Source organism: Hyposmocoma kahamanoa, unplaced genomic scaffold, assembly GCF_003589595.1.
Source record: "Hyposmocoma kahamanoa isolate Upper Pololo Valley unplaced genomic scaffold, ASM358959v1 168, whole genome shotgun sequence".
In the NCBI taxonomy this organism is placed as follows: Eukaryota; Metazoa; Arthropoda; class Insecta; order Lepidoptera; family Cosmopterigidae; genus Hyposmocoma; species Hyposmocoma kahamanoa.
The window spans coordinates 1,854,758-1,873,199 of NW_020653608.1; the positions used below are offsets into that span (position 1 = coordinate 1,854,758).

Consider the following 18,442-nt stretch of genomic DNA (forward strand, 5'->3'; position numbering starts at 1 on the left):
CACTTCACTGTATTTTTGTGTTTTAAGCCATGCGTTCAGGGTACTCTTACACTCGTATAAATTCATAGGGTAAATGTTCAATTTCTTATTTATCAAATTATATAAGTCAGCACTTTGTCTTGTAAATTGTCTTTTAGCAAAACTTGTTTTAGCAGGTATGACAGACAGAACAGTACAATTTCTTCTTTTATTTATTATATTTGAGTCATATATTAGAGTTTTATGTATTTTTAGAATGCAACCCAAAATATATAGTTTTCTAATCGACAAGAGATCAGCATACGTATACAACTCTTTAGTGGGAAACCTGTATGGTAAAAAGTACATCACTTTAAGTAGGGATCTTTGTACTCTTTCTAACTCTAAAAACTTTGTCTTTGCAGCGCCACCCCATACAGAAATGCAATAACATAGAAGTGACTGAGCTAGTGCTATGTACACTTTGTTTACAAGGTCTTTACCAGCAACATGTCTAAGTACTTTGAAGACCCAGTTTAGTTTTCTCAACCTGCCCATAACCTGTTCCAAGTGTTCATACCAAGACAGCCGCTGATCAACCAGAATACCCAAGTATTTTGTATTAGTAACTCTATTGATGTATGAACAGGGGCAGTTGTTTACTATATTATTAGCGGTACACTTATGAATCCTAACCCTAAATTCATTAACCGGCTGGGTTCTTTTATCTATACTAAAGCAAATAAAGTTTGTCTTGTTTGTGTTCAAATTACTATGTTCTAATTCTAAAAAATAAATAGCAGTCGCTGTAATCGAAACCGGCTAGGACATACACACAATACTCGACCAAATTAAAAGAAGCATGATGCGAATGAAGCTTCGTGCTTGACATTCTCTTTTAAATTTGATCGAGTATTACTTATCGAGTTCTTAGGTTTTCGCGATTGTTACACCTGTAAAGGTGTAAAGGGCCCGAAACGTCGGTTTGTTTGAAAAAACAAATATACGCGATTTAAATCCGGAAAAATAGTTTCATTTCCTACGAGTATTGCTTATTTGACAGTAACTGTTTTGGACGGATGTCCGATTGGGAACGAGAGTAGACCCCTTGGCACACTTGGATGCCAGTAGCAAACAGATTATGATGCAGGAACTTTTGAGTTTAGCTTCACATTTATCGTTCCTCCTTTGATTTAGTAGAAAATCGGGAATACTCCATCTTTATACCATTGTCTTTCCACCTATTTGCACGTAGCGCTTAGCTTCGTCTTTCCTAATGCGGATGGCCAAGGAATGTTCCTAAGGAATTTTTTGTCGCAGTAGAGCTCCTTGTGAAAGAGTTCGTCCAGGGTAGTAACTGCCAGCTTCCTTATTTCTGCCGTCAAGTAGTAATGTAAGGATACCTACGTTCCGGCTTTGAAGGGTAAAAGTGCTGGTGAAATTACAGGCACATGGGACTTGGGAACTCATGTCTCAGGGTGACAGTCGCAGTGGCAGTGCTCCTGAGATATTTAAAGCTTTGAGTGGCTGTTATGGACAGGCGTGTTACTCAACACCGGTCGTTCGTTCTGTCACTTGATATTATAAAAAAAATACTATCTATCTGTACAATATGTTCAAGAAAAATCGTCTTCTCCGGTCAGCGTTTCGTCAGAATTGCTCTCGTCCTCTTTTGTCGAAAATAAACTCGGTCAAATTTTAAATTTCTGTCATAGTATCTTTGTGGCCAGTCAGTCTGCTGATCATCTATGGAGATTGGACCCTAAAGTATGAAAAACATTGCCAGTATCAATATTTCCGAAAGCTGCTATTTAGGGATATTCCAGGTCAGAGTGAATTGGCTTTTACTAGTACTTTTAGTGACTACAAACCGGTAACGTCATCGCTTAACATCGGTTGAAATTGTGTCCTACGACCATTTCACAACAATAAAAAAGTATACTGCTACTAGCACTTAATCTGAATTGAAGGTCGATTCTTCGTTTGTGCATGAGGAGACCATGACTTTCCAAATTTATAAAATAGTTATGTATTAATCTGGATGGATTTTAAAAGAGAACGCTTTCGATTGTTATCAGTCATAGTATGTCATAAGACTTGCAAAATCGGATATCACATGTTGGTTCTTTTTTGTGTGAAACTGGCTTTGAATCTTTGACTTTTTTCGCGGGGAATTAGGTGAGTAACCGATTTTAGTTATGTTCGCAAATTACACGGAACAAAATCCGTTTATTTCTATAAATTATAACTAACTAGATGGTGCTCGCAACTTCGTCTGTGTGTAGTAAATAGAGAAGCCTATTTACTACATACTTGAAAAATGATTGGTTCTCCATTGAAACTTTCAACCCCTACTTCACCACCGTTAAGATTTATTTTGGTGACAAAAAGTAGATAGACCTTCTCTTAGAACTCATCAATCTCTATACTAAAATTCATCTAAATCTGTTCAGCAGTTTAGGCATGAACGTAACAGTCAGAGTTACTTTCGCATTTATGATATTGGTTTCGATGAAGGCCTAAATGTATACATTATTTTATCTTTAACGAAATTGTATAGTTATTTGAAGCTTTTCTCTGTAGGTACACTGTTCAACGTCGTAATTATCCAAAGCCCGACTTTATCCACTGTGTATAGGTCTAATGTGTTTTGTGCCATCAACCGCGATTGTCTCACCGTGGTCTCACCCATTTAACCTAACTCATTTAATCTAACCCTTTGTACTGCAAATGGTACGTATACTACGCCCTAATCTCATATTGTAAGTTTACCTACAGCCATGTGTGACTTCGGCTTGTTTCGGCGTGTTTGGCCCGGCTTAGCGTGCCAAGACTGGCCGAGTTGGCCGAGCTGACACCGATACTTGCGGCCAGAAAACGCTGTCTGGATTACAGGGATCACTTGAGTTTAGCGCAAACTTCAAATTAGCAGCAGTCTTATGCTATTCATGATGCTTTAATATATGAATCTCTTTCTTGACATTTTTATGTATTATATGAAGAAGCATATGTTTTAGGGCATACGTTTCTTATAGAGTGTTGATGTTATTAGTATTCCTAATTAGGTCTCAGACAAATGAGTTTTAAGTATTCATTCCTGCATGAAAAAAAGTACGTTTATGACAATTAAGAATGACAGATTTTTTTTTTCATGAAAGATATAGATAGGCAATACAATATACGATGAACAAAAATAACCTGGCTATTCTTGATAGTGGCCTCCATAATAACACAAATTCATTTAAAGGGTAACGTATACGATTCTGTAAGAAGATTCTTGTTGATATTCAAAATTAGCTTTTTACGTGATTTTAGACCAATGTGAAACAAAAATTTTGTATAAAAAGTAAATAGAGATTTTGGTTTGTACTTAAACCGTGAAAATCCAAGGGCATGTGTTTGTTTGTATTTTTAATCGACTTCAAAAAAGGAGGAGGTTATACGTTCGACTGTATGTATGTTTTCAGATTTCTCCGTCATTGTAAACCATTTTTAAAAGTTCTTTTTTATTAGAAAAGGTGCTCATGTTGGTCCCATTGTCACCAAGACAGAATCTGATGAGGCGATCCATGGAAATGATGAAAGTCCTCAAATTTTAAAGACATGTACACTGACATGCCGATTTCTCCGTGAGTTGTGGAACGATTTTGAAAATTCTTTTTTTGTTTGAAAAGGTATACTCTCGACGTAGTCCCTGATGCCAATGATGCTGTTTCGGGTTCGTTTCGGCTATCACAAATTAAAAAAATATTTTCTACAAATAAAAGTCGCCTTTTCACTTGACACAATACATGTAATCAACAAATTGCCCTCACACAACAAAGTATAAATGTACTAAGGAGTCCCATTGTCAGTAAGAACTCAGAATCTGATGAGGGGATCAAATGGAAATCGGAAAAAGCCGATAAACAAACTTTTGAGGTCGGTTTTTTTATCAATGAAATTATAACAATTATTAATACTTTAAACAATATTGCTAATGATAAATGCGAACGAATGTCTATTTACGAAGATTGCTTCTCCCGATCGGAAACTGCGTCTCTTCCGAGTCGAGGCGCGTCATTGCGATTCACAAATGGCCGATCGGAAACTTTTGAGATTCAAATAGGAAGAATAGTTGATTTAAGTCACAAATTAGAAAGGTATAATAGGGATCAGGTTCATCTTCTCGCTCGGAAACCCATCAGCAACCAAAATCAGCATGCTCATAAGTTTATCTGTCTATCTATCTACAAATACAAACCTGTAGTAAATGAAACTATTTTTCCGGAATTAAATCGCGTATATTTGTTTTTTCAAACAAACCGACGTTTCGGGCCCTTTACAGGTCCCATGGTCACGGTTGACTGAGGTGGTACAGTCTACAACCAGTTATGTCTAATATTAATGCAAACCACCCTATTTTTTCACTATAGTTACAATAGTTATTAATTAAATACCTTATTTTTAATTTTACAAAGAAACATTCCAATTTATGCTACATTAAGTTTTACAAATTATTTTATTGAATGAATTTTTTATTAAGTTTAATTTATTATTAATTATTTATAAAAGTCATCAGAGTTTGAAACCGTCGGCCTCCCAATAAAAAAAAAACAAAGCGCGTCAAAGAACATATAGCTGTAGGGCTAGCACGATAGGGCGCGGCTAGCGCGAGAGCGTGCTGTTGTCGTATAGACATCTCGCGCATTACGTCGCTCTCGCGCAAGTCGTGCTTGTTCGTGCTAGCCCTACTGATGTCAAACACCGTCGCGTGAACAAGTCTGCAGTCTGCGAGCATATCATGGATAAACCTACACATTCAATGAAGTTCGACAAAAGAAGTCCGTTTTCTACCCAGGATGCTGCGAGAGGCCATTGAAATTAAAAAAACATCCTAATTTCAACAGGGACATAGATGGTTACTCCGTACCACCAGATTGGGATCCAGTATTTCCTCTGATGAACAATCCCAAACAGACATAAGACTGCACTACTATGTTTTAATTTATTCTAATTTCCATTCATTAATAACGGAAATTTAAAATTAACTTAGTATAAATTCATATTGTTACAATAAAATAATTTGTAAAACAATGTAGCGTAAATTGGAATGTTACTTTGTATAATTAAAAATAAGGTATTTAATTAATAACTTTTGTAACTGAAGTGAAAAAATAGGGTGGTTTGCATTAATATTAGACGTAACTGGTTGATGACTGTACCACCTCAGTCAACCGTGACCATGGGACCTGTAAAGGGCCCGAAACGTCGGTTTGTTTGAAAAAACAAATATACGCGATTTAAATCCGGAAAAATAGTTTCATTTCCTATGTGTAACAATCGCGAAAACCTAAGAACTCGATACAAACCTCTAGTGTTTCTTCCTCATGCTTCTCATGGAAATCTGCCTTACGAATGAACCGTAGTGCTAAATGTAATTCTAAATCGAAATAATGTGACATCTATTACCTGGCTTCAGAGTACGAAATTAACTCAGAGACACTTGCAGAACTACACAGACCAGGCCCCGTACTCCCGTTCTCCGTCTGACATCTGTTAGAATCTGTCTGCGAATGAAGCTTCATACTTGACATTGTCTTTAACCCCCTGGACCAATTTAGAAAAGTTGGTGTCTCCTATCGGTCCAACCGAGAATATAACTCGGGACATCTTCATCCATCCATTGGACCAGCGACATCGTTTTAAAAATTACTTTACCGTACTATTTCAGCATGGGCTTTTTTACATTTTTGAAATCATATAGCCAAGGAAACAAGTTTCAAATTACTTAGATTTTTGAACCTCTTAATCTCACTTGTAATCATGTAGAGGTATGACGTGAGGAGGAGGAATATCCACACAATTCTTAGTTATGTACAAGGTAGAAGCCAAGGCAGGCAAAGCGCACGTAACTAACGTTATTAAGCACATAACCCAGCAATATCGTGCATGGCATCCCCTGCAGATGTTTGCCGCCGACACACTGATGGTTGGAACGATACCAACTACCCAGATAGTGGATTAGTTTTAAACTTAGATGTATTTGCTGAGCTTGCTTTAGAGCTTAGTGAATTTGTTTTAGAGATTTGGATACTGGATAAATTATTAAGAGGCGTTTTGATGATAGCTAGGCTAGCGAATTGGTGTAGGAAGAATTGCAAACTGTAGAAATCTTATTAATTGTTTGGGAGCCAAAGTCCGTAAATTTTATATACTTTTCTTCTATTTCATTCTCACATTTATAATCCTTGTTTAGCTCGCTCTGTCCCATTATGAGGTTAAAGAGTTTAAATATAGGTCATTATTATTTTGAGTATTTAGATTGTTATAAACACTTGAAAAAAAAATCGAACTATATCGAACACTTGGAAAAAAATTACTGCGATCCGGCTGGATTTGAACCAATGTCTTCCAGCAAGCCGTGCCAGACGCTACGCCAACTAAGCGACGGAACGAACCAGCGGATCTTACCACTTTTTCTATGTGCTTTTTGCAGATCTTTGTTTTTGAGAGAAATCTATTTCTTCACTCAGCCAGGTATCCTTACAGGTACCTGCAGCTGACTAGAGATGTCTCTTTAATAATTGTAATTAAGTATATTGTATGTCAGCACGTTTCACCACCATAATATTCAAATATCCCTCGTAACGAAAAAATGCACAACTATGCGTACTTTACGCAGCGCACCCAATGAAAGGCATGTAGAGGTCGAATCCTCGTGTACCGTAAAACATTGTGTAAGACTTTACCTGGCAATCTTGTATTATACCAAATAAACTGATATTCAAAACATGATAACGCCTTCATACCGAATTGGGTCATCACAGCGCTCGAACACCCCTCACACATCCCTATTATACCGTATCTTTTTTACCATCAAAGCTTTTGCAGAAGTCTCTAACACCCGTTATAAAGATGAAATAACTCGATAGATAAAAATTTCTCGGATCAGAAAAAGGGTAGACCCAATGCGAGGGGTGCTCCCTTGATAATGCTCTGATAACATTAATCAAAGCAAGCAACGGTGTGCGACAATTTTAAAGAAACCCGTGAAATTACGGATTTTTTCTTTGTTTACTTTTGTGTCACGTGCGTTAATGTTTTTTATGTTATTCCAACTGACCTAACGGTACTTCTGATGAATAACAAGTAATTGCTACCTATACACCTTGGAATTTTAATTTTTCCGTGTCGTAGTGCTGTTTTGTTGTAGAACATCCGGAATGTCTTTAAAGTGCGATTGAATAGGCATCTTCTGGGCGAGTTCGTTCAGTGGTAAACTCTATCTCTGTTCAGAATCAAACAGAAAAGTTAGTTAAGTGATACCAGTCTCACCTATATATCATTTGGCTAGTGCCAAATATAACGAAATTCTGTTTATTAATTTTAGTTTTATTTGAATCAGAATTAGATTGGTATCATTTTTTTTTCAGTTTCCCCAAAAAGTAACTTTTCCATTTGCATTTATTATTGGATTGCGCTACGAGAGGATTGGAAAAATATCCGACAAAGAACACATCAAAGCCAAGTCGTACATTTACTAGATTAAGGATATCTTCAAAAAATCAGGTTAAAAGTATGCGCAATTAGTTGGTATTGATGGTTTTTTACAAAGCTATTCCACAGAATATACCAGGATATCATGATACACTGTCTTCTTCACTGGGATACTGTAAAGTATGTATGCAAGTTTAAAGAATTAGAACACAAAATGTATCGACCTGAACCGAGGGTCATCTTAAATTTGATGCTATAAGTCTTGCGGCTATCGCCAATTTTCTGGTCAATGCCCTTTTAATTTCCGTCCCAAGTAATTTTTCACTTCAACTGAGATATCGTAAACATGCCCCTTTTTTGAGATAAGATCAAGGTAACGTAGATTCGATGAGCCAAAAATAAATATTTGGTATCTAAATATGGACAGGCAACCTTTAAAAGGTCTTTCGAAATGGAGATTATTGCGTGTATCGAAACCGTTTCTCGTATTTACGATAGTTTTGCTGCATAGGGCTTTACATTGTGTGCCATAACAATGTTACTATGTATTTATATTTTATATACTATGTATTTATTATTGCGTGCATGCATATTAATTTTAAATCTTGAAATTTTTCTATATACGTTGTATAGTATATGGAAAATTTCGATATTTATACGACTTATTACAACAACCCTGCGGCCGTTAGTTGAAAAGGCGCTTGTGACAAAAACTGAAATCGAGAAGATAATGTTTCATCATCATAATATACAGCCTGACTTCACCATGTGCTGGCAGGCCTCTAAGTTTCTGTGCCACTCCTTACGGTCCCGTGCTAATCTCATCCAGGTTCGCCCCGCGTTTCCTGCGATGTCTTCCGCCCATCTCGCCACTGGATGCCTGACGTTTGTTTATCCAGTCTTTAAAGTTTAATGAAAAGAAATTTAAAAATATCTCTCTTTTTTGTGGGAACTTCATACCTTATCCACCTAGGAAAAAATAACAATAGTGACAGATCGACAATGTCCTACTGATCACGGCAGTGTACTTAACAAATTAAAACTAACGGCGGCAGAACCTATGCCTGCAAGTTACACGACGACGAAAATTTTCGAAGCGAACACCACGTTCAGTCTCGACCGCGACTTTCGCATTTCATTTCTCGGAGATCTTTAAACAGCGTATGAAATTCTGCAGTCTTCTGTTTCCAAAGTAGGGTGAACCCAAAATCTTCTACGTCTGTTTTTGCTTCGTTCTTGCACTTTTTGTACAAGTAATATGCAGTTACAACTATTTTTCTTTTTAGTTAAACTTTGCACAGTGGAAACGTGTGAATTGCAAGACAGAATTTGAGTAGCACGGCGTCCTAGCGGCAAGCGTGCGAAGGAATTCTGTCATATAACGCACCCTTAAAGTAATTTTTGGGAAAAATAAACCGCGTGGAATAAAAGTACTTCAATTATAAACATTTATTTTAATAGGATATCATTTATCCTATCGGATAGAATTTGGTCAAACTCTTATTAAGATACGAGTTTGAGTAAGTAAGGCATCGATATTTGACAACTTCGGAGGTTTGGTGGTTAATAATGTGGGCGCTAGACAGGTCCTTAATTTTTTAAGTATTTTTTGTAATAATGCACACATTCATAGCCCTAGGGAAACCCTGTATGGCGGGTGCCGTGGACACACACGTAGACAATCACAAAGGGTATACAAATATTTCTCCCGACCCGTGAATCGAGCCCGGGGCCTCTGCGTGGCAGTCCAGTATGGTAACCGGTCGGCCATGTAGGCAGTTACTAAATTGCGGGAAGGTGCATAAGCAAATATTATTTTTCTTTTTATTGAGGTACTTTAAGATTTTTACAATTTTAACTTATTGCAAAACTATGTACTTATAGGTAAGCAAGTATTAACAAATAACCAAAGTCAGTTAAAAATATTACTTTTGTGAAGTTAAACAAAAAATAATTAAATAAATTCAACAACTAATAACAATACGTATCTAATCATACTATAGGTAAGTGAGACAATAAGTTTGCCTCAAAATTTGAAGTACTAACATAGCTTTTAAGAGTTTAGTAGCAGTGGAGCTCCTTGTGAAAGAGTTCGTCCAGGGTAGTACTGCCACCTTATCTATTTCTGCCGCCAAGCAGTAATGTCAGCAATACTGTGTTCCGATTTTGAAGGGTAAGGGTGCTGGTGAAATTACAGGCACATGGGACTTGTCAACTTATGTCTCAGGATGACGGGTGCAATGGCAGTGTTCTCAAAGTTCCTCAGATCTTTGCAATTTAAAGCTCTAGTGGCACTGCAACTGTTACGGACAGCCGTGTCGCTAACCCTCAGGCGCACGACTTGTTCGTCCCGTCACTAATATTATATAAAAATAAAATAACCCGTCCCAGAGACACGCGACGTCTATAACGGTTTTGTTAAAAAAAATTTTTGCTATTTTTTTATAACAAATTTTTTTTGGTCTGGATGTTCTGAGTAATGCCCCGGTGAGGACTTCGTTGCTCGGATACTCATAATACAGGTAATATCATAGTTTGAGACTAGGTATTTGTTGTCTGGCATTATTATTATTAATTTGTTTTTCTAGGTTTCGGAACCTACTGTACATTAGATTTAAATATAACATAATGGCGTGTACGATTTTATTTGTCGTCGCTTCGAGTACAAAACAGGGAGAATAATGCTTCTTAAAACGAGTCAAATATCGGCCATAGTATACAACTTGCTTCGCTGTCGTCGCCTTTAGAATTCACACGTGTGCAGAGAGCTGATCGCTATTGTATATTATGTCGTCAGTCGTGCATATTGTACACTGTTTAAAATTTCAATGCAGAGCTCGTCCGGGTCCCCAAATTCATACTATAGATATTATTTGGCTGTCCTACTTAAGTTAGTCTTGCGCACAATATTTACAAATGACTTCTCCTGTACCATAGTATAACACGACAAGTAGGGTAACTTTATACAAACGTATCTCGCAATGCATTCGCATTACATAGTGATGGTCGTCCCACGCGCTTTTCATTATTATGCCAAACTGTGCGTCCGTACGCAACGAAAAAGACAGGAACAATTAAGACAAATTATAAATCATAGATTAATAATCCACAGTGTTCTGACTACGCAATAACGGAGTATGTACAATATGATTATAACATTTACTAAGGTTACCTACCATATATAAATTTAAAAAATATAAAAAAAGACCAAGGTAAAGTACAGCCGCCAGCATTTCAACTTACACACTAACGGATCTTGTTCCGTTGCACTCGAGGCGACATATTTATACATATATATTTTCAACAACTCGACTGTATTTTTTTTTACTTAATTTATTTTTCTTTTTAGTAATATAATAATTATAATTAGTAAGCGGAAGGCTCCTAGGACAAAGAAAAATGAATGGTATTGTGTAACTAATAGCGACCTTGCCAGGGGCTTTACGTTTGTTCCGCAACTATGGATCGAAATATCATTGGTAAACTCTCAATATTATCTCCCTGCCTAGCTCATTCCCTATATGTATAGACTGTCACGTCCGTCCACGGTACTACGGTACCTGATACTCTTTGACAACATTCAACACTATAGCAAAACATTATCACTATTGATAATGTTTTGTTTGGAACATGTAGTTGCTGTGAATGTTCTTGTCTTTATATTGAAGTAATTGTGAACTGTATTGTTAGAAGCCTTAGAATAATAACGCATAGAATGATAGTTTCATATCAAACGAACTGTCACAAGTGAGGCAAAAATCAAATTCATGTAGGTGTAAGCAACTTGTATCTACACTCGTCGGCACGAACACAAATATACAAATAATGATGCCATGGAATAACATTTCCCTCAAAAGTGGGGAAATTGTATCTTGCTTAACTCATCATTAAGTTAAAGGTGCCTACAGATTTTCTTGGTTTTGTCGATCGTTACTGTCGATAGACAATGTCAAGTGACAAGAATTTTCAAAAATTTAATTTTGGTAATCCTTATGGAAATGGCATTTATATCTGAATACACGATGACGGACAAGACTTTCCAAATAAATGCAATATGGGAATTATTCTCGAGGTATTCGAGGTGCTCATTACGAATATGGCACTCATTTCTAAATCCAAGATGGCGGGTACGATTTTTCGAGTAATGGCAAGTTGGGTATCGTTTTCAAGGTATTTGGGGGTGTTCATTATGAATATAGCATTTATTTCTTAATCCAAGATGGTGGACACGAGTTTTCAAATAAATGCAATATGGGTATCATTTTCGAGGTATTTGGGGGTGCTCATTACAAATATGGCACTCATTTCTAAATCGAAATTGAAACAGAATAGCGAAATTGGGAGAAAGAAATCCGTTACTTTGCAACATTTTCGTGTCTTGTTGCAACGAAATTAACTTTCGGTTTTAGTGAATATTTATATAAAAATACAAGTTGAAACGCGTTCTTCCTTGTGGAATGTAATGTTAGTATCTATTTTATGTTTGTCTGACGTATTTTTACACTCATTTACCGCACATTTCGTAATTTTTAGCTAAAATTCTTGAGCTGTTCGCGGTGCAAGTTGAACTTGAGCACTGATGGCCCGCCCGCTCGTGTAGGCCCATTGGGAGCGCTTCAATTTGCCTCACTTAGCGTGTGCGGACAAGGTTTCTATGCGTTATTATTTTAAGTTAGAATCATTGAGTTGCGTCAAGTGTTAAATGTCATGGCCTGATAGAATAGGAACATCTGAAACATTATTTAGCCTTTTGAAAAAGTTTACGGAAAATCGGTGAAATCTTATTTGTCACTCACACACCGGGACAACTACTGAGGTACCCTCTTTGAAAACAAAAATATCATCAAAATTGGTTCACAAATTTTACCGGAGTTATCGCGTAACACACTAACAAAAAAAATACGATACATATATGATACGTACAAAAAAAAAGCCGGTTACAATCTGAAAAAATTACAAGAAACAAGTTTCAGTTTAAAATATTTCTTTTTATTAGTTATTTGGCTCTGGAAGCTCTGCCGATTTGAGCAGAAGAATATATTTTTAAGCAGATGTTTCCCTTTCCAAGTGATTTAACTTCAACGGACTGAAGCAATAAAAACAGTGGATGTCCACACTGTCAAAATAAATGTATTTTAAGTTAATTGTGGTTTTATACGCGAACTGTTGTTAATGTTGAACGAAAATAGTTTTATAGGCAACGTTAAATTTGTAAAGATTTAAATAACATTTTATTGCGTAGAGAAACAAATTGGTCTTCGAGTCGTGAATCAGTTTACGAGATTTAAAATCTTATCGAAGCGTAGCAAGCGGAGGAAGCGAGGCTTTTTTGACATCCACTTAAAATGAATTTCCGAACGGAATTATTCTAGAATTAAGTTTGAAACTAGCTTAAAAAATGCAATTCTACAGGTCATGACGAAGTCCAAATTTGATTGAATGACCTGATGTCAAAGGTCACCAAGTAATCTACTTATAACAAAAATATTTGATTGTGTAATTTACGTACGCAAATGTGCAGAACTGTGTCGTGTGACCTCAAAAGTCTGTGAAATTTCACACACCTATTTGCCAAGTTTTATTGAAGTTGGTTAATGGAAAGTGGGTGAAATCTAATAAACCATATTCATCCCCTAATTTGCCACCTTTGAAGGTTGAATATTTTCTTCAAAATTAAATAAGACCAGTATTGATGTATCCCCTTTTTAATTAAAAAAGAATCGTCGAAATCGGTTCACGAACAATTAAAAATACAGTCGAATCAAGGACCTCCTCCTTTCTTTAAAGTCGGTTAAAACAGAAAAATAAGAAATCCTCCACGCTTCACGTAATCGTGTTTCCTCTTAGTACGAGTGTATACTATAGATTGTTTGGTATACAAATTACGAAATAGAAGTTTCTTAAATAATATACATTGTCCTGTATATAACTTGTCTATTAGGACAGCTGAACGGTCATTCATTAATTTACTACACTAATGTGAACAGGAAAGACTATATCTATCTCTGTCTGCTAATTGGGAGACTAGCGCGATAACGTAATAGTATGTATGTAACTGTATAAGTGCATTATTGTAAAAAAAATATCGTACGTGTATTTTGATACCATTCCAATTTCCATTTCCGTTCAAAACAAATGCCTAACCTTACGTTTCCAAACTCAACACGTCATTGTCGCCGCGCACTAATGGTCTCATTTTCTTTTTCAGCTCTAAATACAGCGAGAAAACATTAGAAGATCCAAGATGGCCGCGGTGATTTCGCGCCAAATCCCGCTTCGCGCGCGCCATCTTTTACCGGCCGGTGCTAACTTCCGCTTGAATTTGAATCATTCGAGCCGTTCGAAATAGTCATTTGTGAATTAACTGTGACAGTGTTATGTCGTGATGTGATAGTTGTTATTTTGTGTTGTGTTTGTGATAATGTCGGGGGAAGAGCGGTCGCGGCGACTGTCGCAGATCTTCGACCCGCTGTCGAGGTTCACTGACCATGCGGCTGGTCATTCCGCCAGTACTCCAAACAGCCCAAGGTTGATGCCGAGGAGGTCACGGGAGCCGCCACCTCCACCACCTAGGTATGAGATCAATTACTTTTTTAGTCTTAAAAGAGCGACAGGTTAATTTTGGACCTCAAAACAATGACGCTTAGACTATCGGGAACTATAAATATAATATGGCCTACTGATAGCAGTAGAACTTCATGTGAAGGAGTTCGCCCAGAGAAGTACAGCTATGTACCGATTTCTGTTTGCGTGCCTGTTTTTAACAGCATGGGTGCTTTGTTTCTGGGTGACGGGCGCAGTAGCAATGCCCCCCAGATCTTTGTGATTTAAAACTCTGAGTGACGTTGCAACTGTTATGGACACGTGTGCCGCTTACCATCAGGCGCACGACTTGTTGAACCCGTCTCTAGGTATCTTAAAAAAAAGACTATACAGCAGTATATCTGTAATCAAACAACCTGAGGCGGTTGATATTTTCTTTCCACCTATCCCAGTGAGAATCTAAAAGCATGAGTCTCCAACAAAGTTATCACTTGTAATCTTTAGTACAGTCATAACTTCCGACAATGCATTGTACAGTTTTTGTTAACCATTGGTCACTGTACCCTCCCCTGTGTACTTATTGTGCGGTTAGCGTTGGACATAATTAATGTCATGAATAAGCATTGTAATATGACTGAAGAGTTAGACGAGACAAAGCATCGGTGATAAGATGTGGAACAAAAAACTTACGTAATAGTTAGATACAATCAAATGACGTTATCTAAAAGAATGTTTCTTTTTATCGCAAGAATTTGGAATGTTTGCTACCCCAAAAAGAGGCTAAAGATTTTCGATTGTAGGTATGTAAGTTGGCGGGAGGTGCGATGGTAGAAACGAGACAGTGGCACCAGTTCGAAAATTTCCTCAGACCATTCTCCATTATAAAGTAAGGTAGAACACACACAGAGAGACGCTTCTCTCCGTTGGCTAAGAACATAACTTAGAAGAAAATAACTTTTGTCGTGTAATATTATTTGTTGTTCGAGTATTGTATCGTGAAATATTATTTAATAATTAAACGATAATATACTTGAATATTTAAAAAAATAAAAATTGCCACGGAAATTAGATAGTGAACACTAGTCTCAGAATGACCGAAACGTTTCCGAGTATGAATCCAGGTTTAAAAGTTTTACGTTTCCACCAGGTACACTGTATCGATACGTCATGTAAGCCATAATATAATAGCCACTATGTGCAGTTCTCCACTAAGTTCCACAGTCCCAATAAATTGTAGTAGGGATTCAGGGGCGATATTGCGTAAGACATTTGGGGCCATTAGTATATTTCAAAATGCTTACCACGTTTTCGCTTCAATGGTTCTGTGTTACCAAGTTAATATATTCCGTTGTTTATTTTGTAACATTATCTTTAATTAGCTGTTATTAAGACTGTAATAGTACCCTTTTTTACGACTTCAAAAAAAGGAGGAGTTTTTCAATTCGACTGTAATTTTGTTTGATTACATGTTACGTGATTACTTCGGCGTTTGCGAACCGATTTTGATTCTTTTTTTGTTGGAAAGGAGTTATCTCAGTTGTGGTCCAATTAATATTTGAAGATAATATTCCACATCTAACGGTGGCAAATTAGGGGATGAATCCGGTTTATTAGAATTCAGTCATTTTTCTTCTAACCGATTTCATAAAACTCGGCAAATATATGTGATTCCACAAACTTTGCAGGTTGGTTTTTTATACAAAGTTAAGATTATTATAATACAATTAAATGTGACTCTTTTAAGCACAGACCACTTTAGGCTTGACTCAAAGGTAACAGATAAACGCGTTATACTTCGTTGGTAAAAAATTTGCAGCGGTGATAGCCCAGTGGTTTGCGTCTCAATTTAAGTCCCTGTGGTGGCACGTACTTATGCTAACTTTAATTTCTAAGTTACTTGCACTTGTCAATGTTTTTTATTTTATAATACCAAGTGACGGGACGATCAAGTCGTGTGGCTCGTGGCAAGCTCCACTCCTGTTCTTAACAGTTGCAGTGCCACTCAGAGCTTTGAATCGCAAAGATCTGAGAGGCACTGGGAGCCCGTCACCCTGAGACATAAGTTGACAAGTCCCATGTGCCTGTAATTTCACTAGTACCCTTAACCCTTCAAAGCCGCAATACAGTAATGCTCACATTATTGGCGGTAGAAATAGGTAAGGTGGCAGTAGTTCCCTGGGCGAACGAAGAGTATTTGAAAAGAGCAACCCCTAGAGTTTCTTGCACATACTTCTCAGAGATGTCAGCACAGTGAACGAGCAGAATCTTAAAAATGACAATTTTCAAGTGTACATTTATTCTACACTAATTTAATTGGGTAGCCGCAGTGGACGTGAAGTAAAAACGAGAAAATATATAGATAATAGTTATGTCAAAATTCCATGTTATTTATTTATTTATTTATTATAAAACTCTTGTGGATTTCCACATCAACCCAAACTTGCTGGACAGCAAGATAATTTAAATTTGATAAAATAATGACATCTTAAATATAACAAAATAATAGTAAAACAATAAAATGGTTAGGAACGTTAGGCCGAGAAGTGACGTAATTAATTTGTAAAAGTCCAATATGCCTGTTATTTCACCAACACCCTTGCCCTTCAAAACCGGAATGCTGTAAAGCTCACCTTTTGGAAACGTGGGAAGTTCCCAGACCCGTATTGGGTAAGCGTGGCGGACTATGACCTAACCTTTCTCCTTAGAGGAGATCCGTGCTTAACAGTGGGATGTATAATAAAATAAATAACGCACACACTCATAGCCCCGAACTAGCGAATCCCTGTGTCGTGGGTGTCATGGACACTCGCATAGACAATCATTATATTTCAAATCAATGGTATATTTCAACAAAAATTCGATAAATTCTAAAAAACATTGATTTGCGAGATTAGCATACCACTATGTAGCTATTGTGACAGCCTCAGAAGCAAAGTTCCAATGTGTGTGCGATCATACTGTTGAATTTTCTCCCAGAGTCTATTCGACAATCCCCTTCTCTTAATTCCTTCAAACAACGTGTCAAGGATCACTTCCTCAATTCCTAAGTTTCGTCTTTGTTCCACTGTCCTTTTATTTATCTCTATGTATTTAATATTTTTTATTGTTATGTATTAAATTCTATCTACATATAAATGTTATTAGTTGTTTTTATGTAGTGTATATTTTAAAATATTCTTTGGTGCATCACTTTTACATATCCCAAATGTTTATTCTAAGGTTGCCTGGAAGAAATTGCTACATAGCAATAAGGCCGCGTATTGCACATTCTATGATGTCACCGTAATTTTAATCCAATAAAGAGTATTTCATTCATTAATTCAAAGTTCCAGGGGTATAGCGCTATTCTTGTTTTGTTTTGAAATGGAAACCACTACTATCAGAAACTATTTGAGAATTTGTTGCATAGTGTAACAATAAACTACTTATTTTACAAGGTAGGTACCTAATTAAGTATTTATTTACAAAGAGTTTCGCTTTTTAAAACTACGTGTACATTAATCTACGTCTATCTGTCTTAATCTCCCATCAAAGCTGATAATCCGCCTCATTTTGTACGGGGAACAAAATTAATCATTTAAAATTAATAACAGCTCATTTGTTTTCGGAATTAATCCCTTAATGTTCCACTGCGCGATCGATAGCCGTATTGATAGCGGTACTTGATAGAGTTTGGTGTAACAGTGATTTATTGTGCTAGTATTCCATTTGCTACTTCCATCAGTTACTTGATGTTCTTTTTTGGTCATCTTAAAGAGTCGTGCGGTAGATTCTTTATTGATAAATTATCGTCGTGTATGCTATTGTGTAAGGCCTTTTGAAATTAAACTTATTTTTAAGTAGCCTTTCGTTAATCGTTGGACATATTAAAAACAACACCAACCTCAAAAGTTTCCTTTTCGGTTTTTATTGGTATTACATCTATTTGTCAAGTTTTGTGTGAATCGGTTACGGGAAAGTACGCAAAATCGGATTCATCCCCTAGTTTGCTAGCTTTAGAGGTGGAAGATTTTCTTTACATTTCAATGGGACCGATACTGAAGTACCTTCTTTCCAATAAAAAAAAAGAATCATCAAATGGCGGAGTAATCGCGTAATATATATGCTTCCTTTTTTGAAGTCGGTCGGAAAAGAGGACTTTTCGTAAAATACTACACAAAACAGTTCTCGCATAGTTTTGTAACTGCAAATTGAAATCGAACCTCGAATCGCGTTAACGATAATTGTAACTAATTTGTAAAAAAAATACCCACATTATACACATCCCCTAATTTGCTATCCTCAGCAGTGGAATATTTTCTTCAAATTTGTACGAGATGAGATGATACGAGAAGAAAAGAGTCATCGAAATCGATTCACAGATGTCAGAATAATCGCGTAATACACACAGACACACACACACACACGCACTCACGCACGCACGCACGCACGCACGCACGCACGCACGCACGCACGCACGCAC

The 18,442-nt window shown here is 36.7% G+C and overlaps 1 protein-coding gene across 10 annotated transcripts in view; it reads left to right on the plus strand.

Annotated features, from left to right (window-relative positions):
- Window positions 1–13,654: 13,654 nt before the first annotated feature.
- LOC113225609 (uncharacterized protein CG43867) overlaps window positions 13,655–18,442 on the plus strand; it is a 472,277-nt gene continuing 467,489 nt past the window's right edge. For all 10 annotated transcript variants that reach the window (XM_026457966.1, XM_026457952.1, XM_026457960.1 and 7 more), the window contains exon 1: window positions 13,655–14,010. In XM_026457966.1, the coding sequence (XP_026313751.1) occupies window positions 13,859–14,010 (152 nt within the window). In that variant the 5' untranslated portion in view covers window positions 13,655–13,858. The remainder of the gene's footprint in view (window positions 14,011–18,442) is intronic.